The sequence below is a fragment of the Osmerus mordax genome, chromosome 23, assembly GCF_038355195.1.
Source record: "Osmerus mordax isolate fOsmMor3 chromosome 23, fOsmMor3.pri, whole genome shotgun sequence".
NCBI lineage: Eukaryota > Metazoa > Chordata > Actinopteri > Osmeriformes > Osmeridae > Osmerus > Osmerus mordax.
The window spans coordinates 1710510-1733009 of NC_090072.1; the positions used below are offsets into that span (position 1 = coordinate 1710510).

Genomic DNA, 22500 nt, shown 5'->3' on the forward strand with positions numbered 1-22500 from the left:
CCTCCAAATCACAGAACACTGCATGGCATTCTTTCATACCTAATGTACGTCAATATAGGTCAATATTCGTCAGCATAGGAGAGAGACACTGATAGATATTAGTGTCTTTACAAAGTTGTTTGTTGCTATTTGTTGATCATGGTTGGTGTTTGTTGTTGTGTCCCTCCTAGGAGTTTGGGGGACGTGCGAGATGGAACCTTCAGCCAATTAAGGACACTTAACGGGCAGCTTTAACGACCCGTCACCATCGGCAACCAGGGATGATGGTGACAGGTGTGTGGAGGGGGGCAGGGGGTTGGGGAGACACCCTCCGCCCCTCCGCCCCTCTTTCCCCCCTACAGAGGGGTGAAGAGACCCCCTCCCCCCCCCCCCCTTCGAGGTCTGTGTATTCCGCAGAGCTGAGAGGTTGGTTGCTTTGCCAGTTGGAGCAGCCAATCAGGGGACGTCGGAGGAGGAAAGAAATGGTGGTATCCTAGCAACTGTTGTTTTGTGTTTACCTGCTGGTCTCCTTTGTGAGAACAAGGATTTCGTTATTATTATTATCACTATCTTAGCTACAGATAGTTTTTCTTCGCTTATTCGATCCCTTTTCCTTGTTTTTTCTCTCTTTCTACTTTGTGTTCTGTACCTATTAACGGCCTTGGGATACTCGCTGGAAAATATCGTTTTACTTGATAACATTTGAAGTTTCGAAACTAACTCTTGAAATGTTAGTGTATTGCCATATGAACAACAAAACAACAGCAAAAAAAAGAGAATCATAAACAAACGTAAACAAGATACGTGACATCGCTGTCGTCACCTAGGAAACTGGAGAACTCTACGTTTATGATAATATGTGCAAAAAAATATTATTGAACATGTTCATGAATGTACCTATGTGGACTGTACTTCCTCTGATGTGAATATTAATATGTTTCCAATAACAATGGTTCTGTTGTGGTTCTAACATGGTTCTAATGTGTGGTTCTAAAGTGGTTCTCAATTGGCCTTGGTTCTGTGAGGCTTCCCAGCCACAGTATGTGTCAACAAAGCCAATATTATACTGTAGATGTTTGTTCAGTGTGTACCTGCATGGCTTCCATACTTATCATCTGGAAGAGTAGTGGGGCTTTCCTGCACAGAAGCTAGTCCCCTATTGGTCCACACCTGAGCTCTACCAATGGAGAGTTGTGGCAAGCAAATACTTCCTGGTAGAGTAGAAACCTTTTCAAACCCACATTGCTAGGGCAACAACCAGACAGGAAGTAGTGGTCCCTAGGAAGTCCCAGGTTAGTGATCCGAGGCAGAAGGATCCTCCAGTTTTGAATGAAATGAAAAAAAAAAAGATGTTGCCTCTCCTGAAATCAGTTAGTGTTAGCGTCTGTGCTCAGACTGATCATTTGAGGTATCCTTTGCCATCCCTAGCTGTGTAGAGTAATAAGAACTGCCCTAAGGTCTGCTGTGAGTGTGTGTATTTCTCTGGTAAATTAGTGCTAAAATATAGTGTGCCAGATAGCCAGCTAGCCTTTACGCTAGCTAGCCTTACCTAAACGCTTGAGTGTTCTTTATTTGTGACACGTTTGCTCAGTGGTTTTTAAATATGACGTACCGGGATGTGTGTGTGCGTGTGTGTGTGTGAGAGAGAGAGCGTGCGTGCCGTGTGACATTTCAAAAGCGTTTACTGTCTTGCCTTGCACTTTACAAGAAGTTAACTTAACAAAACGTGTAAAGTTTGTAAAGTTACTTGACAAAGTGTTTTGGTTATTGATTTGACAACAGCCACTTCTCATATTTATTGCAAATGTATAGAGATGTGCTATCGTGTAGGCTAATATATAAATATATATACCTAAACCAAACATAAAATGTTAAAGATATCTATATACAGTATCACATATATACTGTATCCAGTATAAACAGTTGTTTATTTTTCAAAGGGGTTTGCGGTACAGAAGCTTTTTTTTCCTATCGTGATGAACTCGCCCAACGTTATTTCCCAAACGTCACTGCAATGTCATCACAACCTCCAACGTCAGGAAATAACAATACGTTGATGCCGAAGTACTGGACACTGAACACACACACACACACACACACACATACTTGCCACGCGCCCTAAAGCGATACGAAGACGAAGCAACGCGGCTTTAAGCGCCACGAGAAAACAGACACGCAGGTATTCAAAAAGCTGTGATTGTCGAGGCTCACCCTCATCACCCTCCCCTTTTTTAACCCTTGTGTTATCTTCGGGTCGTTCTGACCCATCAGTCATTGTGACCCACCGTCGTATTGCGACAACTTTACCGCATACAAAAACAAAGTGAAGCATTTTCTTTTAACCGTTGGGCTGTCTCAGACCCCCCACATTGCGAAGGTTAAAAGAAAATTATTTTTATTTGTTTTTGTATTGGGTAAAATTGGGTAAACACAACGATGGTTCGTTATGAACCTTTGGGTCATGTGACCCGAAGGCAGCACGAGGGTTAATGGTGAATTTGTGGAAGCAACTCACTTGGACTGTTGAACGCACCCCTGTGCTGACCTGAACAGCAGCAAGCTGACTGAGAGCTGGACTAAGTGTTGCACGCATTCTTGTTTTCAAAGATGATGTTCATATAATATTGTGCTGTTTAATCCGTGTGTGGAGTGTAACGGCAAATCTAACCTTTTCGGGGCTAAAAATGACCAATTTAATCTTAAATGTCAAAAATGTTGTGCTGGGATAAGCAGTGCAGCAGGAGGTTACTTGGTGAGTCGTGTAAGTCGATTGTGTGAATGAATCATATGAATCATGAGTCATTTATCACCTGCTGGGCTGGATAGATGATTCTTCTTCTTGTTGCCAAATGGCTCCTTAGAGAGTTCGACCATGTTTACTTCAGAGAATATGACTCAGAGATTATTGTTCTCTAAAGGCATGACAGAATTAGGTAAAGCGAGAAAGGAGAGAGATAGAAAAAGCTAAATATTGAGAAAGATCACTGGGTCTGAGTCCAGAAACACAAAAATAAAGTGTATCTGTCCATTGCTACTTGTGTGTGTGTGATTCGTTTTGTCTCTTGAAACACAGTGCTCAAAATACCACAAACACAGTTTCGTATTATCAATGAATAATATCTTATTTTTAGTGGTCTTCACAAAGCCATAGAAAAACGGCAGCCATAAAGACAGATTGCTAATTTGCGCTATTGAATAAACGAACCTACAGAAACATTCATGGCAAAAACAACGTGACTGTCCAGTAAATAAGACTTGTTGAAAAGATCTGACAAAATCAAGCCCACAGTCTCCTCTAGTTGTCTTCCTATTTCTCTCCTTTTCATTCATCCGCCTTTTATTCTTCCTCTCCTCCTTCATCCCTCTCTTCCTCTCGATATCTCTTCCTCCTCTCCTCTTTTTCTCCGCTTCCTCCAGACATTTCTTCTTCTTCTCCTCCATCTTTCTCTGGATATGCCTCCCTCCAGTCCTCCCTCTCCCCCCTCTCCCTCCAGTCCTCCCTCTCCTCCCTCTCCTAACTCTCCCTCCTCTCCTCCCTCCCTCTCTCTAGCCGTCCAGCTCCGGCATGTCATCCTCCTCCTCTTTTGTCTCCCCCTCTTTCTTCTTCTCCTCTTCTTTCTTCCCTGTGTCGTATGCCCACTCCTCGTCCGAGTCGCTGATGTCGTCGTCGTCGATGTCCCAGTCGGGGTGCGACGGCTGCTCCATGTCCGTGGAGATCGGGTCGACCTCGGGCTCCGGCTTGTGGTTGGGATCCTCCAACTTCCCCCAGGCCACCGCGTCGGCCTTCCGCAGGGTCACCTCCACCTTGGAGGGCAGCATGCTGACGGTGCTGCGGCTCACGTCTGCCACCTGGGCGAGGGGAGGAGGGAGGGGAGGAGAGGGGAGGGGAGGGAGAGAGGGGAGGGGGGAGAGAGGAGGGAGAGAGGGGGAGGAGGGAGGGGGAAGAGGGAGAGAGGGGGAGGAGGGAGAGGAGGAGAGGGGAGGGGAGGGAGAGAGGGGGGAGAGAGGAGGGAGAGAGGAGGGAGAGAGGGGGAGGAGGGAGGGGAAGAGGGAGAGGGGAGGATGGAGAGAGGGGAGGGAGAAGGGAGGAAGGAGGGAGAGGCGAGGGAGACCAGGAGTAGGTACAGGGGAAGATTGATTGGGGTGAGTAACTATTCGGAAAAGAGTAACCCTGAATCTGGGTGAGAGGAGGAACAAAGAAGGAGGGAGGGAGGGAGGGAGGGAAAGGCTGTACTTACTCCCCAGAGATGATAGTCCTTGTGGAACACCTTGTTATTCTCAAATAGGATATGACACGTCAGCTGAAGAGAGAGACAGGGAGTTAGTGTGTGTGTGTGTGTGTGTGTGTGTGTGTATGTGTGTGTGATAGCTCACCACAGTGCCGTTGGCTTCTATTGAGGAGGCTTCTGGGTTGGAGTTCTTGGCGTAGATCGTCACGACGACCTGTTGTCCTGTCTGGTGCCAGTCGTGTCGACATGCCACCTTTTTCTTGTCCTGAGGACACGTGTGTGTGTGTGGGTGAGTCTTTATGTCTGTGTGTGTGTGTGTGTGTGAGAGAGTGTATGTGTGTGTGTGGGTGTGTGTGTGTGTGTACCTCCTTGGGTATCCAGCGATGCTTGCCCAAGGTGCAGCCCTTCTGGTCCAGGAAAGCGTTGAAGTCGATGGTTCTGATACAGCAGCAGCTCCAGAACTTGTACCTGCAGGGAGGTAGTTTGCTACACTTCAGCTCCTTTACTTCACTTCGGGTAGTTTACTACACTTCAGCTCCTTTACTTCACTTCGGGTAGTTTACTACACTTCAGCTCCTTTACTTCACTTCGGGTAGTTTACTACACTTCAGCTCCTGTACTTCACTTCGGGTAGTTTGCTACACTTCAGCTCCTTTACCTCACTTCGGGTAGTTTACTACACTTCGGCTCCTTACCTCACTTCGGGTAGTTTGCTACACTTCAGCTCCTTTACCTCACTTCGGGTAGTTTACTACACTTCGGGTAGTTTACTACACTTCAGTTAGTTCACTACAGACAGCTTTCTGCAGTTATTTATGTGTGTGTGTGTGTGTCTGTCTCACCCCTCGTGGAAGACAGGGCCTCCCGGGTGATGAGTGCAGATCTCCAGGTCTGTTGATGGGCCTTCATATTGCTGAAAATGACAAACAAAATCAACTGTTTATTATTCTTTTTTTTCCCCTCCTTTTGTTGTTGTTGTAATTACACCCTTTGGCCCCTAGATGGCAGTAACACAACACCAGAGGTCTTCAGGGAATCAGAATCAGCCTGCTGGATACTCTTGACACTAATTTAAATTCTTTACCCACACATCTTCAACTGGGACGGTGAGCATGAAGTGAATACTCGAATACTAGGATATTTCAGGCACACTTTAGGTCCACACACACCACACAGACACACACACAAACACACCACACACACACCACACACACACACACAGAGACACACCACACACACACAGACACAGACACACCACACAGACACACACACAAACACACCACACACACACCACACACACACACACAGAGACACACCACACACACACAGACACACCACACACACACACTCACATACCACACACAAACCACACACACACACACACAGAGACACACCACACACACACCACACACAGACACACCACACACACACCACACAGACACACACACAGACACACCACACACACACACTGTAGGTCCACACACACACACACTGTAGGTCCACACACACCACACACACACCACACACACAGACACAGACACACCACACACAGACACAGACACACACCACACAGACACACACACCTGCACACAGACAGATATAGTGTTGGTCACTCACTGTTTTGCATCCAGAGTTTTTGCATCTTGTTCCTGGTATAACAGCCTGAGATTCTGAAGAGAGAGAGAGAAGGAGAGAGAGAGACGAAGAGAGAAAACAAAGGAGAAGATTTGATATTATGTGAACTGGACCTACACACACACCTCACACACACCTCACACTCACCTCACACACCCCTACACTCGCACACACACACACCTCACACTCGCAGCCCCTACCGTTCTTCTGTCTCTCTGCTCTGTTGCTGATGTCCAGCTTCTCCAGGATCTGGGTCAGGGAGGTCGCCACCTTCACAGGCAGCTTGGTCTTCACCTCGTCTGAACTGCACACACACACACACACAGATATATATACACACACACACACATGCACACACACACACATTCACAGAATGGAGGGTATCATCCATCAATCAGCTCAGCAAAGTTTGTGTATAAGGTTTATAAAGGCTCTCTCTCTCCTTCTCTCTCTTTCTCTCTCTCTCTCTCCTTCTCTCTCTCTCTCTCTCTCTCTCTCCCTCTCCCTGTCTCTCTCTCTCACTTGGGTCTCTCTTTCTGCAGTGTCTCAGCAGACTTGGGTCCCTGGTAGATGATCTCTCTGCTGTCGCCCAGATTCCTCTCAGCCACGCCCTTCTCTGATGTCACTTCCGGGCGCAAGGGCTCCTGGGGCTTGTCTTTGTTGTGGCGACCGCGTGTGCAGCCCCGGATGGACAGGAACTCCGAGAAGTCAGTAGTCCTCTTCTTACAGCACGACCAGCCCTGCCGAGGAGGACACACACACACACACATTTATATACACACATTCACATCCACACACATACAGATGAATACACACAGAGTATAGATCACATGTTCTGCCAGCTGACGGAAGGAGAAGGATTCTTACCTTCAGAGCGTCATGGAATATGGGCACTCCTGAATGGAAGAGACAGGCATCTGGAGAGAGAGAGGGAGGGAGGGAGGGAGGGAGGGAGGGAGGGAGGGAGGGTGGGTGGGAGGGAGGGAGGGAGGGAGGGAGGGAGGGAGGGAGGGAGGGAGGGAGGGAGGGAGGGAGGGAGGGAGGGAGGGAGGGAGGGAGGGAGGGAGGGAGGGAGAGAGGGGGAGGGAGGGAGACATATAAAGAGAACGAATGTGAAGAGTGAGAGAGGAGTGGTGAATAGAAAAAGGAGTATAATAATATTTCAACAGGGATTCCAGGACTTTGACATCTAAGCGTGAACTGCTCTCACGAACACACACGCACTCACACACACACAGACACACACAGACACACACTCACACACAGACACACACACACACACACAGACACACACACACACGCACACACACACACACAGACACACACACACACGCACTCACACACAGACACACACACACACACACACAGACACACACACACACGCACACACACACACACACAGACAGCCATCAGCAAGGTTTCCCAGGCAGCTGTCATTAGGGGGAGGGAAGGAGGAGAAAAGGGAGGGTGGGTGAGTCCAGGGGGGAGGGGCTTCTGGGAAAGGTGTTATATTTTAGGAAGCTTGGTAACAGCTTGGTAACAGCTTGGTAACAGCTTGGTAACAGCTTGGTAACAGTTGTTATGTAGTTGTTCGTCCTCAGCAGGCCTGTCTGACAGAACACACGTGGAGCTGCACGCTGACACACGCTGGAGCTCTCTCTCTCTGCTCTCTACCTCTCTCTCTCCTCTCTCTCTCCTCTCTCTCTACCTCTCTCTCTTTACCTCTCTCTTTACCTCTCTCTCTGTATCGGTCTCTGTCTCTCCTCACTCTGCTCTCTACCTCTCTACCTCTCTCTCTTTCTCTATCTGTCTCTCCTCTCTCTCTCCTCTCTCTACCTCTCTCTCTCACTCTACCTCTCTCTACCTCTCTATCGGTCTCTGTCTCTCCTCTCTCTGCTCTCTACCTCTCTCTCTCTGTCGGTCTCTCTCTCTCCTCTCTCTCTGCTCTCTACCTCTCTCTCTCTATCGGTCTCTGTCTGTCTGTCCTCTCTCTCTCCTCTCTCTCTCTGACTCTCCTCTCTGTCTGTCTCTTTCTCTGATCCCTGCTCTCTGTGTATCTTTCTCTGACTCTGTCTATGCTCTCTGTATGTTCTCTGTATTTCCCTCTCTTTGACTCTCTTGTTCTCTATCTCTCTCTGCATCTTCTCTCCCAACTCCATATGCTTTCTTGGCATGAATGTTCAGGTTCAATTGTTTTAATGGATCAGATGTTGCCAAAGCAACCCACAGTGGGACAACACAAACAATTATGAACACAAAACACCAACACGAACCAACTCCTCTCTGATGGTATAGAATTATCTGTCTTGAAGTAATTATGATAAGAAAGTTCATTACTGCAACACAACGACGTCTAAAACACTACAGAACTTCCACAATACAACCAAATCACTTCTGTGACACGACCAAAACATTACATTACTTCTGTAATACTGCAAAAAAAACGGCGTCCCTGCTGAACTACTTCTTAATCTCACCGTCTTTGTCCTGGGAAGCATCAAACTTGGCTCCGCAGCCTTTGTTGTAGCACAGCAGAGACATGGTCGTCCTCTCGGTCCACACAGTAGTCTGTTTCTCCTTTCCTTCCTCCCTCTTCTTCCAGACGCTTCCCCGGGGGAGCCTCAGAGTCTTAATCCAGACGGGAGAAGTTCTAGAAACTTCTCTGGGTGGTTGAGGAGAAGAAATGAGCGAGAGAGAAAGAAGAGAGGGAGCGATCTAGAAGGATCGATTGCCTTCCGGAGCAAAGGGGAGAGAGAGAGATTGGAGGGGGTCTCCTGCCTGGCCTGACCAAACGGATGATAAAAATAGCTCCTCTCTCCCTCCCTCCCTCCCTCTCTCCTGTCCCCAGCTGTCGGGTCCTATCTGCAGATGGGGGTTGCATTCCTGCTCGTTGGTCACCATGTACTAGGCCTCTCTCTCCGTCTCACACACACTTACACACACACACACACACACAGGATTTGTCCCAGCAAGACAATGCAGCACCTACAGGCAACAGTCTAGCTACTGTGCTGAGGCGTTCATGTGTGTGTGTGTGTGTGTGTGTGTGTGTGTGTGTGTGTGTGTGTGTGTGTGTGTGTGTGTGTGTGTGTGTGTGTGTGTGTGTGTGTGTGTGTGTAGAAAAGGGTGTGTAGGAGTAGTTTAGCAGTGAGCTATGTTCATGGCCATCTGACTAATGTATGTTTTCCTTTTTTCAAAATGTTTTATAGGGCACCTGTTGTTATGCTCAGGAAACCTAGAGTCCACTTTGGACAATGGACATGGCGCATGTCGCCAACTGTCACCTCCCTCTATGTGGTCAGTCTCTAACATAGGCCTATCCTGTGTTCTAAGAAACCTATAGCTCCTTGTGTTCTCAACTGTCACGTACACTCTATGCGGTCAGTCCAGTAGCGGTTAGAACCGAAACTGTAATGTACAGTAGCTAGTGGTACGTGCCAGTGGAGTTAGAGGTACGTGGCAGCGCCTCCACTGGCACGACAGTTGTTGTTCTGTTGATAGTGGTTGGCAAGTGTCTCGAGGCAGATGCATTGTCTTGAAGCTTTTGTTTACTGTCGAACTGCCTCGCGGCCATTTTAGAATAGGAGAACGTACAGGCTATAAACTTTTATTTTTGGAAATTTCACTGTTTAAGTTTTACTGTTTGTGCTAACAGACTCCAAATCATACTTTTGACGTCTCACTACAAGCTCACCATACAAATACTACTACATTTTAGACATTATGTTGCATATAGTGTAATGGTGTGACTGTAATGTAAAGCAGACTTGTACACACATAATGAATTAGTAACAAATTATTTTACTCAGAGTAACTGAATTTAAGCGTGCACATGAGCCACCGTTGTAGAGTCTCCTACATCTCATGCATCACTGTGTTCTAAAATACCTAGGGCTTCCTGTGTTCTCTCTATGCTAGCCGTTTTCAACTGTCACTATACTTCTATGCAGGGGCGGTTCTACACGGGGGCCTACAGGGGCCAGTGCCCCTGTAAAAATGTCCCTGCCCCCCCCCCCCCCCCCCCCCTGTGGCCCCCCTGAGCTGACTGAATAAAAAATAAAAAAACACGTTTACACGTTTTTCTTCTTCTAGTAGTCATCATGACGAGGAAGGGACATTGCAGCCTTTTTTGACCCAGTAAATAAAAAAGTTTGAGAAACATATCAAGGTATTGAGAGAGCTGAGGAGCTGGAAGAGGGAGAGCCAGAGCTGTTTGTATGATTTTAATGTAAAGCAAAATTAAAGTATTTAATGTTTAAATATCATTTGTTTCCGTTTTTTTAATGTGCCCCTCTGATTAAACACTGCCCCCCCCCTTGCCCCCCCCCCCAGTAGAATTTGTCTAGAACCGCCACTGCTTCTATGCGGTCAGTCTCTAACATATCGTGTTCTAAAAAACCTAGGACTCCCTGTGTTCTCTCTATGCAAGCCGTTTTCAAACCACATCCTATGCAGGCAGTTTGTAATAAATCCTGCGCAAACAGTTTCTAGCTGTCATACAGCCTCCTGTCTGGAACTTTACGCAAGACGTTACCTTCCACAAATTTTCTTAGAACACATATGCAAGCAGTTTTATAAACGGCTTAACTAAAATACCTATGAAAACAGTTTTCTAAACACATCTTAACTAAATATACATATGCAAGCAATTTTAAACACATCCTATGCAAATGAACATATTATTTAGTAAATATATCCTTTAATCACTTCTCCAAAGTTCATTCAAACGAAGGTACTTATCCAATACACTGTCTGTGTAAGAGCCAATTCAATGTTTTGTGTAAATTGGCTGTTATTTTTTGTTTCTTAATAATTACAGGTTTACGGTGTAATTATTATGTTTCTTTGATATGTACAAGGTGTATATTCTTTTATTTTGTACTACTATGTTTTATATGCATGCGGCGCGCCTGCGCAGTTCTGCCTGGCCACGCCCGCGGGATAGAGTTGAGGAAAGTCCATGAGGCTGCAGGTTTATGGAGGCAAGCAGCATGGTAGAAGAAATGTTTATTTTACCGTTTTAAAATCACTAAGAAATGTGGAATTCTACGGTCTTAGAAGCTGTTATTTGTATTCAGATAGTCGTGAAAATACACTAGTCATTCAAAGTTTTTGATATTTAAGTTTTGGGGCAATAAAACGTACATGTTTTTCTAAGGAGTTCTGGCCTAGTGTTTTCTACGCGTACAGTTCTTGTCTTTTCCACCATACATAGGACCTAGGAAGGCGAGTTTGGACTTTGCTCCTATAGTCTGCTTATCTTTAGTTATCAGACAGCTATTTGTAAAACTAGTCCTAAATATACCGCAGGCTACTGTTGCACTTTAATGAGACCTAAATATTTAGTAGCTCATAAAATCGATGTATGAATGTACAATATACGGTATATAAACTTTCAATATTTAACACCATATATATGATTATACAGTAAAATATTTGATACTGAGGTTAAGAATGCACACAGACCAGTTTAGGAATGGAAAATGAATCATTTACTTCGTTCATAAAGAAAAAAAAAGAAACATTGATAACCAAATCCCTAAAACAAAACAGCGTTTAAAAAAGCCTATGATTTACTCTGTAACGCCTGTATACTTCGTTCCATGCTTGATAAAATTATTATATTCTGCATAAATAAATAAAACATTCGGAAAGGGAGAGAGATCCAGATGTGAGAAGAGGGATGGAGAAAGAAAAAGTGTATATTCTCGTAAAAATAAAACAAAATAACTTTTGGCATCATGAGAGGATGTGTTGCAGTTGACAAGGAGAGGAAGCGATCAGGCTCACTCTCTCCCCCTCCCTCTCTCCCCCCCCCTCCCTCCCTCGCTCTCTCTCTCCCTCTCTTTCTGCTGGCTAGTTTCACACCAGTGTCTCTGCACTGAAGTTATGGTTCATGTTTCATGAAAAGAAAGAAGAATACAATTATATTGTGTGTATTGAGTGTGTGCGTGTGTGTGTGTTTATATATATACAAAGTAACAGAGAGGCAGCAGTCTAAGGGGAATTTCCAAAAAACATGTAGAAAAAGAGCGTGCACAAGATCAAACCAAACACCAAAGGGAGGGCAGTGGGGGGGATCCGCTATCCACTTCTCTCTCCCTGTTCCTCTCCGTGCCCGGGGAGGGCCAGCTGCAGACAAGCGTTCGTGTCGGTAGAACCGTACGTCACGCAGAACCCCTAGAGGAACGAGGGAACCGAGAGGCCGGAGAACATTCTGGTTCTAAACGTTCTGGGGTTCCGTCGCCTCTCCGCTGGTGCCTCCCGGCTGGCTCGCCACCTTCCCCATGACATCACGGTTGTTGACCTTGGGTCCATCTGAGGCTGCGGTTATGGGCGGGACAAGCACCTGCCAATCAAAATCACAACAAGGTCCTGGACTCTTGTTGCCTAGTAACTGAGAGAGGCTTTTATCCCGATGACGTTTCAGGTGGACACGGCCTGTTAAGTATTTCGAGTAGCCTTGCGGTGCTTAACAGCGGGACTAAATCCAGCGGGACTAAATCCAGCCCCTTTTACTGAGGCACTGCCTGAACTCTCCTGAAGAGGGCGCTGCAACAGCATAAAAAAGACCCCGTCAGTACGCGAAGGAAACGAGTAACAACTCGGTGACATCTTTGGGAGAGAGTGAGGCGCGTTGGACCCTGTTGTTGTGGCCTGCCATCAGCGACGAGGCCACGCCATTGGCTGTGACGCGTGACCCAATTAACCAATCGCAACCTCTCTGGGACATTTAGACGAGTTTCGATTGGACGACAGAGAGAAAGATCATCATCATGCTTTTGGGAACGGGGCAGCAGAGGAAAACGACATCATCATCTACACAAACAACAACGACCGTGCATTCCAACAAGCTGGATTCATGCTTCTTCTCTCTCTCTTCTCTCCCATCTCCGTCAGCTCCTCCTTTCGTTTGAAACCAAAGACACAACACTCTCACTGACATGCAGAAAAAGACTGGGGGGGGGACAAAAGAAAAAACACTAGAACTGGGGTGAGAAAAGCTGTGCTCGTCAGGAAACACCGACGTCAGTGCCGGTCTCAGACTCCCGAGCAGGTGTGACCTGGCATCCGATTTAAACCTCCTCCCACCCAGATGAACGTCACACACAGGGCCTCGTTCGGGTCGGGACGCACTTGATTCGGTCCACCAGACGGCACAACACCAACAGAACGGTCCCAACAATGCTGCCCTGTACTCAGAGACGCCCCCCGTCCTCTCCAGATCTAAGGGGAAATCTGTTCCAGGACCCCCGGAGAGGACATCTGTTTCAGGATGGGGGATGTCACGTGAGAGGGGGTCCTAATGTGTCCTTGTCCCTTTAAGGACAGGTGTGACCAAAGGGGAGCCTCACCACAGAGACAAGAGGAACCGGCGACCTTTGACCTTTAGGAACCCCCCAGGGACGTGACTGGAGAAGATTCTCTCCAGAAGGGACGTGGAGGCGCCTGATTCGCTGTCTGGGTGAACTGTCCAATCAGAGACGAGCTGGAGCCTCTCGCGTGACTTGGGTGAGGAAAAAGAAGGTCGACGGAGAGGGGAGCTAGATCTACCAGATAGGACACGCTGAATAGTTTCTACAGAGCTAGGTGCTACAGGACAAGCAGGAGAAAAGGGAAGGACACAGAGCTAGAGATACTAGAAGGTACCCTACAGCTAGAAGTGTAGAGAGGACAAAAGTCTAGAGCTACGTCAACTAGACAGTGACAGAGAGGCCAGGGGATGGCAAGCTAGAAGCTAGTGTGTCGATACTGAACAGCAGACACACAGAAAACAGCCATAGAGCTAGATCTACTAGACAGTGTCACGTGACGTCATAAAGGACCATGGAAGGAGGAAGAACCCTGGATCTGACAGTTCCGGTTCCGACGGTTCTAGGTTCCATTGCCGTCCCACTACGGCACCTCGTGAAAAAGACGGGACAACCAACACAGATTGGGGGAGAGGATCTCCAGATATACATATACTAGACAGTGACGGGAGCGGTATAGTACGTTATAGAGCTAGATCTCTTAGAGAGTGAAGACAAAGCCTAGAAGCGATTGTTAGATGGGGGATGGAGTTAGAAAGGGGGTGGGGTTAGGGAAGGGGGGGTGGGGTTAGGGAAGGGGGGGTTGGAGGAGAGATGGATGAAGGGAGCAATGGTCTCTCTGTGGTGACTGTTCGCCTCAATGTAGGGCGGGGGGTAGTTACACAAGCTGTCACGAGACTTTGGCCGGAGATTTGACCCCTACATCTTGTTTGACCTTTCACCCCAAAGATGAGGGCATAGAGAAGGCTTGCCACGACCCCAGAGTGACGTCAACCAATCACAGACCCGCGTCGGACAGAAGTCGGGGTGTTTGTAGTCAGCTCAACCAATCAGACCCAACTAATCCTACGAGTTGCCTGTAGTAACCATGACAACGCAGAGACACGTATCCAAGGTAGCAATCGTTCTGGAGGTTGAGTGCATCGTCACCCCAGAACACAACAAAGACCTGGGGTGGAGATTTGGCTGAAAACCAACACTGTTTAGGAAATAATAAAAAAATGAAACAAAAAGCATAATAACATATATTATAAAAGGACAAAATCCTAATGGCAACCTTCAGGATAATGAACATCAGGTTATCTGCTTAGGACTGGATGGATAGCATGGTTATAACAAGGTTGTAAAGTGGTTATAGTAACGTTGTCCCATCAACGTTCAGGAGACGTTTGAAGAGTTTATCAACATACAAGAGGTTTATACATCAGAGAAGGAAGGAGGGGCAACAACTGTCTATAGCTCTCTCATTGGACACAGACAGGTGAGGATGGCCTATCAGAGGAGCCGCATTCTTGATGGACAGGTGTGAACAGCGAATGACAGCTGGTGGGGTGATGTGGAGGGGGAAGGTCGTTTTGGAGGTTCTGTTGCATCGTAGCACCTAGCTAAAGCCCGACTGTGTCTGGAAACATATCTCCCACACACACACACACACACATATATATATATAGGGATGTTGGGATGGGAGGATGGAGTGGGGTGTCAGTAACAGTTAGTTCAGGAAGTAGAAACAGTGTCTTCTGATCCACTTCCTAAATACGCTAACAGCTAAACACAGAGGGAAGGGTGTGTGTGTGTGTGTGTGTGATGGGGTCGTTTCAGACACAAGAGACGAGCCCTGATGACATCATAACAACCCTATTCTCCATTTCCCCCAACATTCATCCCCCTCTCCTCTGCTCTGCTCTGCTCCCCTCTCCTGGCGCTGAAGGCGTTTTGGTTGCTTCCGCCTGCTGTCTTTGTTGTGTGGTCCTTCACTCTCTGGCGGTGGCTTGGTTGTGTGTGTGTGTGAGAGAGAGACAGGTTGGTTGGTTTCGAGTGTGTGAGTGTGTGTGTGTCTATGAAGGTTGGTTGATTTCTGTGTGTCGTCTCTCTTTTGGCACGCTGCTCCTCTGATCTACATGAACTGCATCTGGAGGAGAGAGAGAGAGAGGGGGGGGGGGGAGAGAGGAAAAGAGTTAATGACATTCCAGGGTGTGTGGTGTGTGGTGTGGTGTGGTGTGGGGTGTGTGTGTGTGTGTTAGTTACCTGGGCCCCGGGCATGGGGGCGAAGGGGTTGGTTGGTCTGAGGACAGGCTGGTTGTACATCATGGGAACACCTCCCATAGGAGCCATCTGGGGGGGCACCTGGAGAGGGGAGGAGGGGAGAGGGGAGGGAGGAGAGGAGGGAGGGGGGAGGGGAGGAGAGGAGAGGAGGGGGGAGAGAGGAGAGGAGAGGAGGGGGGAGAGAGGAGAGGAGGGGAGGGAGGGGGGAGAGAGGGGGGAGGGGAGGGGAGGGAGGGAGAGGGGAGGGGAGAGGAGGGAGGGAGAGGGGAGGGAGGGAGGAGAGAAGGGAGGGAGGAAGCTCATAACTGAGTACAATGGCAAAAGTGGAGAGAAGGAGTGTGTATGTAGCCGTGTGTGTGTGCTCACCATTCCATACATAGGCACTTGCGGTGTCGTCATGGGGAAAGCCATGGGGGCTGGAGCCTGAGAGAGAGGGGGGGGGGGGGGGGGGGGGGAGAACTAATATCAATCAACCATCAACAGATCACTGCTAATCGATCAATGTGAGCTGCAATCAGAGATCTCACAGTGAAAGCTGATCATAGCTATTGATCGTGAGAGTGTGTGTGTGTGTGTGTGTGTGAGGTTATCATACAGGTGGAGCATCAGGTACTCACGTAACTAGTATAGAACATCCCATTCTGTCAGCCAGGGAAGCAGAGAGAGAGAGAGAGAGAGAGAGAGAGAGAGAGAGAGAGAGAGAGAGAGACGGAAAGAGAGGAAGGATGGAGAGAGAAGGATGAAGAGAGGAGGATGAAGAGAGAGAAGACCCAGGTTGAGTTGATGACGACGCAAAAAGAATGATATATATTTAGATATAACGAGAGAGAGGAAAGGAGAGAAAAAAGAAGCGAGAGACCGAGAGGAGGAGGGAGGGAGGGCAAGAGACAGAACACCCCAGTCAGCCAGTATTGAGAGAGAGATCAGGAGGCCAATCATGTCTTGGCAAGCTCAGCATTTACAAGCCAGGCCTACTGCTACAGGAACGCTGCACACACACACACACACGCACACGCACACACACACACAGACACTCTCATACATATATTCTCTCTCACAAACTCTTTTGCACACTGATATAATATGTCTGTATCGTTGCCATCAGAAGTTTTTATTTACAAAGTAACTCTCACACTATTTGTGTGTGTGTGTGTGTGTGATGGAGATGTGCATGGGGCCCGGAGGTTCCAGGGTGTGTGTGTGTGTATGCGCATGCGTGTGTACCCACCATGTGCTGGACAGGGATGTGCTGGGGGGGCATGGGCTGGGGGTTCCAGGCGGGGGGCGGGGTGTTCATGGTCTTGTTCTGCCAGGATAAGCCTCCCGTCAGCTTCTTGTCTCCTGGCTGGCTCCACTGCATGTCTGGCCTGTACACGGACGCACACATGGACAGAATGCACCACGCAACACACCACACACACGTTAATCGGCTGCACGTCGGCAAGGGATGCAGGGGGGCGTTCGGCGTGACTCGAGTGTGTGTGTGTGTGTGTGTGTGGCGTTACTGAGTGTGTGTGTGTGTGGCGTTACTGAGTGTGTGTGAGCATCACGTATGAGACCCTTACTTCTTGGCTGGGGTTCCTCCAAACTGCAGGTCTGAGGAGAAGAAGAGAGAGAGAGACAGACACAGAAAGAGAGAGAGGGAGAGAGGGGGGGTGAGAGACAGATGAGGCCACTGCAAGCTAGGTTGGTGACGGAGAGAAGGAGGTGTGTGTGTGTGTGTGTACTCACTGCCCACGAGGTTGGCGAGGGAGGAGTCCAGGTCGTTGGCCAGCAGCTTGCCCCCAGACAGCATCATGGGAAGGGGGGCGTGGCTTGGCAGCGTGGGCTTGAGGAGGTCCCCTAGGACATCGAATCCTGCTCACACACACACACACACACACACAGTTAAAACACAGACACACGGAATACACACACACACAAACACCTAGAACATCGTTTTTTCCCCAGTCGAGCCTCACAAAATCAAGAACACTGTACAGACACACCCTTATTAAGGCCACACACACACACACACACACACACACAGGGTTTTAGTGGGTGTTGAGAAGAATGCATGCAGGCAGAAAGAAGGTGGGGTCTAATTTGTCTGCCCCCCCCCCTCTCTCTCCAGCTACTGTAAGAAAATGGTACATCTGGCGTGAGAGTGTGTGCGCAGGTGAGAGTGTGTGTGTGTATGCATGCAAGAGGGTTAGAGAGAACCAGAGAGAGACTGTGCGTGTGTGTGTATGTGCGTGTGTGCGTATGTGTGCGTGTGTGTGTATGTGTGTGTGTGTGTGTGTGTGCGTGTGTGTGTGTGTGTGCGTAATTCTCCATGCTAACAGTCCCCATGTCAGCAGTCATTCAGCTAATGGGGAGATATGACTCTACTGGGAGACAACTAGGAGGGGGGGAGGGGAGAGAGGGGGGAGGGGGAGGGGGGGAGAGAGGAGGGGGAGAGAGAGAGGAGAGACAGACAGCTGGGTCCAAACTAAGACAGAGGGAGGGGAAACGGGGAGGAAGAAGAGGACTAATATTTATGTAGGGAGCAGACAGAGAGAATGTGTCTGCAGGCCAGCGTGCTGACTGGTGCTGACGAAACACATTCACACACAGCTGCTTCCTGACTGGCTGGAGGACTGGAGAACGGACTGACTGGTAGAGAGACAGGCTGGCTGACTGACTGGCTGGCTGGCTGACTGGTAGAGAGACAGGCTAGCTAACTGACTGACTGACTGGTAAAGACAGGCTGGCTGGCTGGTAGAGAGACAGGCTGGCTGGCTGGCTGGTAGAGAGACAGGCTGGCTGGATGGCTGGTAGAAAGACAGGCTGGCTGGTAGAGAGACAGGCTGGCTGGCTGGTAGAGAGACAGGCTGGCTGGCTGGCTGGTAGAGAGACAGGCTGGCTGACTGACTGGTAGAGAGACTGGCTGGCTGACTGACTGGTAGAGAGACTGGCTGGCTGGCTGGCTGGCTGACTGACTGGTAGAGAGACTGGCTGGCTGGCTGGCTGGTAGAGAGACAGGCTGGCTGGCTGGCTGGTAGAGAGACAGGCTGGCTGGCTGGCTGGTAGAGAGACAGGCTGGCTGGCTGGCTGGTAGAGAGACAGGCTGGCTGGCTGGCTGGTAGAGAGACAGGCTGGCTGGCTGGCTGACTGACTGGTAGAAAGACAGGCTGGCTGGCTGACTGACTGGTAGAGAGACAGGCTGGGCAGAAGCTCACTCACCAGAACAGGGCACAGGGTAGAAGCGAGGGACAGGAGAGAGAGAGAGAACACCTTGTTAGAAAGAGGAGTACATGTTAGAGACTGGAGAGAGAGAGAGGGAGACAGAGGATAGAGAGGGAGACAGTGAGAGAGAGACAGAGAGGGACAGAGAGGGAGAGACAGAGAGAGACAGTGAGAGAGAGACAGAGAGAGACAGTGAGAGAGAGACATGGGGTTACAAAAAAGAGACAGAAAATAAACAACTGAGAGCAAAGAGCAGGTGGATGGAGAGGAGGGAGGGAGATGAAGACAGATGGAGGGGTGTCGCCTGAGCGTTTGATGTGTGATGGAGAGAAGGATGGAGGGATGAGGGAACGATGGAGAGCACCAGGAGAAGAGGAGAGAGGGGAGGGATGAGGGATGGCGCGAACGACAACAAACAAACAAACAAACGGACGGATGAGTGAATCTGGCAGATGGGTTGGAGGAGAGATGACAGACCACACACACACACACACCACACACACACACACACACACACACACACACACCGCAATGCGACAGAGATGAAGGTGGCATGGTGTTGGTGTTTTGACAGTGGGAAGTGATGTCATTAGGAACACCAGGTCTGTTGTAATGCTGGTTAGTTAGCAGAGCACAGCGACCCATTAGCCCATTAGCCCAGAACACCTGCTGCACAACAGGTGCACTTGTTTAGCCACTCCAACACGCCCCACCCCTGGGTGGAGCATCTCTGGAGGGTTCTAAAGGAGACCAAGGTGGAACCTCCACAGTTTCGGGGGTACAACTTAGGTCAGTGTTGCTCACCCCTGGTCTGCAAGGCTCACTGTCCAGCACGTTCTAGATGTTTCCCTGCTCCAACACACCTGGTTCTAATGAATGGGTCTGAAAGCTCAGCAAAATCCTATAAATGACCCATTCTTTAAAATCAGGTGTGTTGGAGCAGGGAAACATCTAGAACATACAGAAAAGTGAGCAATGAGGACCCTGGTTGACAAGCACTGCTTTAGGTCACCAAACAAGTGCTCCGCTAGAAGAGAGCGCTAAGCCAGACAGGGGTTTTAAGTCAGTAAGTAAGTAAGTAAGTAAGACTTTATTTATATAGCACTTTTCATACAAGAATTGCAGCTCAAAGTGCTTTAGGTCAGGTCGGGGTGTGTTTGATATGGTTACCGGCTGCGCCCGCAGGCTTGACGTCACTGCTGGCAGCTTTAGCCCCGAACACAGCGTCAAAATCTACACTCATGGAGGACACTGGCTGGCTGTCCAGACCTGCGGAGGGAACAGCAGCTCATCACACCAGACTCTACCTCTCCTCTGCCTGTCACTACGTTACAATGATTACACAACACTATAGAACACGGTCATAATATCAAGAGTACACTGTCATAATATCTATAGAACACGGTCATAATATCAATAGAACACGGTCATAATATCTATAGAACACTGTCATAATATATATAGAACACGGTCATAATATTGTCATTCTAAATCCTTCTGTATCAATGAATGGTATAATCTTCTCCTCTTCGTTGGTAAAAAGATGGATGGATGGATGGGTGGATGGATGGATGTATGGAAGAGGAGTGTGTGAGGAAGGCTTTCAGAGACAAGAAGGAGGTGAACAGTAACAGAAATCCATGACAAACAAGCTGGATGTGAGAACCTTCCAGTAACATGAGGTTCACCAGGGGTGCTATATCTCTGAATTCCCCCTGATGTTCTTGAGAACAACACACTGAGAATAAGAGAGATTAAATACCTCTACGGTGTGTGTGTGTCAGAGATAAAACACAGTGAGTCCACAGTAGACTAAACTGATGAGATCTAGATAAATGATTTCAACACGCAAAACATGTGTTTTTCGTAGATGTGTATTTATGCGTGCAAATGTGTGTGTGAGAGTGTGTTTGTATGCGTCTGCTGTGTTGTGCACCAGCTGTGTGTGTAACAGCTGTCTGTGTGTGTGTGTTTGTGCCTGCTGTCTGTGTGTCTATGTGTGTGTGTGTGTGTGCCTGCTGTCTGTGTGTCTATGTGTGTGTGTGTGTGTGCATGTGTCTTACCTCCCCAGGCACTGTTGGCAGAGGTGATGGAGGGATTGCTCTGGACCGCTGGGATGAAAGCAGGCTGGAGGTCAAACAGGTCACTGTTCAGGTTGGGCATGCTGGAGAGGAGGAGAGGAGGTTAGGGAGGAGGGGGGGTTAGGGAGAGGAGAGAGAGAGAGAGGGTGGGGGGGAGAGGGGAGAGAGAAAGAGAGGAGAGAGAATAGAGAGAACAGAGAGGAGAGAGAGAAGGGAAACATTAAATCTGTATCAAAAACAAACCCCAGTTGGTGGCAGGTGTAGCGTTAGCAGTTGAGGTGTGTGTACCTGTTGGTGGCGGGGGTGGGGGCAGGGGTGGAGAACAGCTCCAGGGTCTGACTGCTGTTGTTGTTGCTGCTGGGGTGGTGGTTGTTATTTGTTCCGCTGCTCACTGATTGGCTGCTGGGCGAGGCCGAGGGAGTGTGCTGACCAATCTCCTTCAGACGCTGGTCCTGCAGGGGAGGGACCAACACAAGGTTATCACACCACACACAGGTCTAACACACACGAGGACATGGGCACACACTGCTCTCAAACACACACACTGCTCTCAAACACACACACTGCTCTCAAACACACACACTGCTCTCAAACACACACACTGCTCGCAAACACAGGCAAGTCTGAAACACACACACAGAGGTAATAGACAGACACACCCGTGCACACACACAGAAGTTAAACAGAGACACGCCCAGAGAGAGAGCTCCCTCTAACAGTATCGTGACAGACAGGCGTTGAGGAAGTCTTGGCAGACAGAGACACAATGTCAGCGTGCAGAACAGGATGACACCACACTTCTGTCCTCCATTTAGTTTTTGTCTCAACCCCCCCCACCCCCCCCAGACTCTTCAGCCTGGGGCTTGTCTTCAGGGAGTACTCGTAAACAAGTTCTTAAATGGTTTTTAAACCTATCTCCCCCACTCTCACCGCCATAACACACACACATGCAAGTAGTCATGAGTTCCCTGGGCGCGCGCACACACACACACACACACAAGCCCCAGGTCTCCAGCTCTGAGTTGAGAGGTGAGCTGACAAGACCAGGGCAGGAAGTGCCAACACTTCCTGTTTCCTGTGCTCCCATTTGTGCTGCCTGGACAGAACCCAGCGTGACAGGGTGACCTGTGACCCCCTCCTACCCAGCAGCTCCAGCATCAGTCAGCACAAACACACAGCAGGCACAGGAGCTGCTTGTCAAGGGGTGTGGTGAGAGGGTTAGGGTGGAGCAGTGAGAGGGTTAGGGTGGAGCAGTGAGAGGGTTAGGGCGGAGCAGTGAGAGGGTTAGGGCGGAGCAGTGAGAGGGTTAGGGCGGAGCAGTGGGAGGGTTAGGGCGGAGCAGTGAGAAGGTTAGGCTGGAGCAGTGAGAGGGTTAGGGCGGAGCAGTGAGAGGGTTAGGGCGGAGCAGTGAGAGGGTTAGGGCGGAGCAGTGAGAGGGTTAGGGCGGAGCAGTGGGAGGGTTAGGGTGGAGCAGTGAGAGGGTTAGGCTGGAGCAGTGAGAGGGTTAGGGCGGAGCAGTGAGAGGGTTAGGGCGGAGCAGTGAGAGGGTTAGGGCGGAGCAGTGCTTTACTATTGTCGTAGCGTGTTAGCAGGAGGACTCCTCATTCTGAGGCTGGTAATGTAGTATTAGTAGTTGCAGTGGTGGTAGTATATTAGTACTAGTATAGTGGTAGTATAATGACAGTATAGTACTAGTATAGTGGCAGTAGCAGTATAGTACCTATATAGTAGCAGTTTAGTACCATAGCAGCAGTACAGTACTAGCGTAGTATTAGTATAGTACTTGTACTA

General features: G+C 48.9%; 2 protein-coding genes across 2 annotated transcripts in view; both read right to left on the minus strand.

The window, feature by feature from the left end:
* Nucleotides 1-3492: 3492 nt before the first annotated feature.
* On the minus strand, nucleotides 3493-8574 carry zgc:92429 (uncharacterized protein LOC445063 homolog). The gene is made up of 10 exons (XM_067261617.1): nucleotides 8321-8574; nucleotides 6711-6760; nucleotides 6366-6583; nucleotides 6044-6147; nucleotides 5826-5878; nucleotides 5051-5121; nucleotides 4574-4676; nucleotides 4354-4473; nucleotides 4218-4280; nucleotides 3493-3828 (listed from the first exon to the last, which is right to left on the minus strand). The coding sequence occupies exons 1-10, from the start codon at nucleotides 8382-8384 to the stop codon at nucleotides 3526-3528; spliced, it is 1149 nt and encodes a 382-aa protein (XP_067117718.1). The 5' UTR covers nucleotides 8385-8574; the 3' UTR covers nucleotides 3493-3525.
* Nucleotides 8575-11789: 3215 nt separating this feature from the next.
* Nucleotides 11790-22500, minus strand: part of si:ch211-200p22.4 (phosphatidylinositol-binding clathrin assembly protein) — a 16981-nt gene continuing 6270 nt past the window's right edge. Inside the window, exons 10-19 of the mRNA XM_067261376.1 lie at nucleotides 20998-21161; nucleotides 20692-20792; nucleotides 19799-19897; nucleotides 17153-17278; nucleotides 16987-17017; nucleotides 16650-16788; nucleotides 16039-16062; nucleotides 15788-15844; nucleotides 15404-15502; nucleotides 11790-15287 (exon numbers count right to left, since the gene is read on the minus strand). Coding sequence (XP_067117477.1) covers nucleotides 15273-15287; nucleotides 15404-15502; nucleotides 15788-15844; nucleotides 16039-16062; nucleotides 16650-16788; nucleotides 16987-17017; nucleotides 17153-17278; nucleotides 19799-19897; nucleotides 20692-20792; nucleotides 20998-21161 — 855 coding nt within the window. The 3' untranslated portion in view covers nucleotides 11790-15272. The remainder of the gene's footprint in view (nucleotides 15288-15403; nucleotides 15503-15787; nucleotides 15845-16038; nucleotides 16063-16649; nucleotides 16789-16986; nucleotides 17018-17152; nucleotides 17279-19798; nucleotides 19898-20691; nucleotides 20793-20997; nucleotides 21162-22500) is intronic.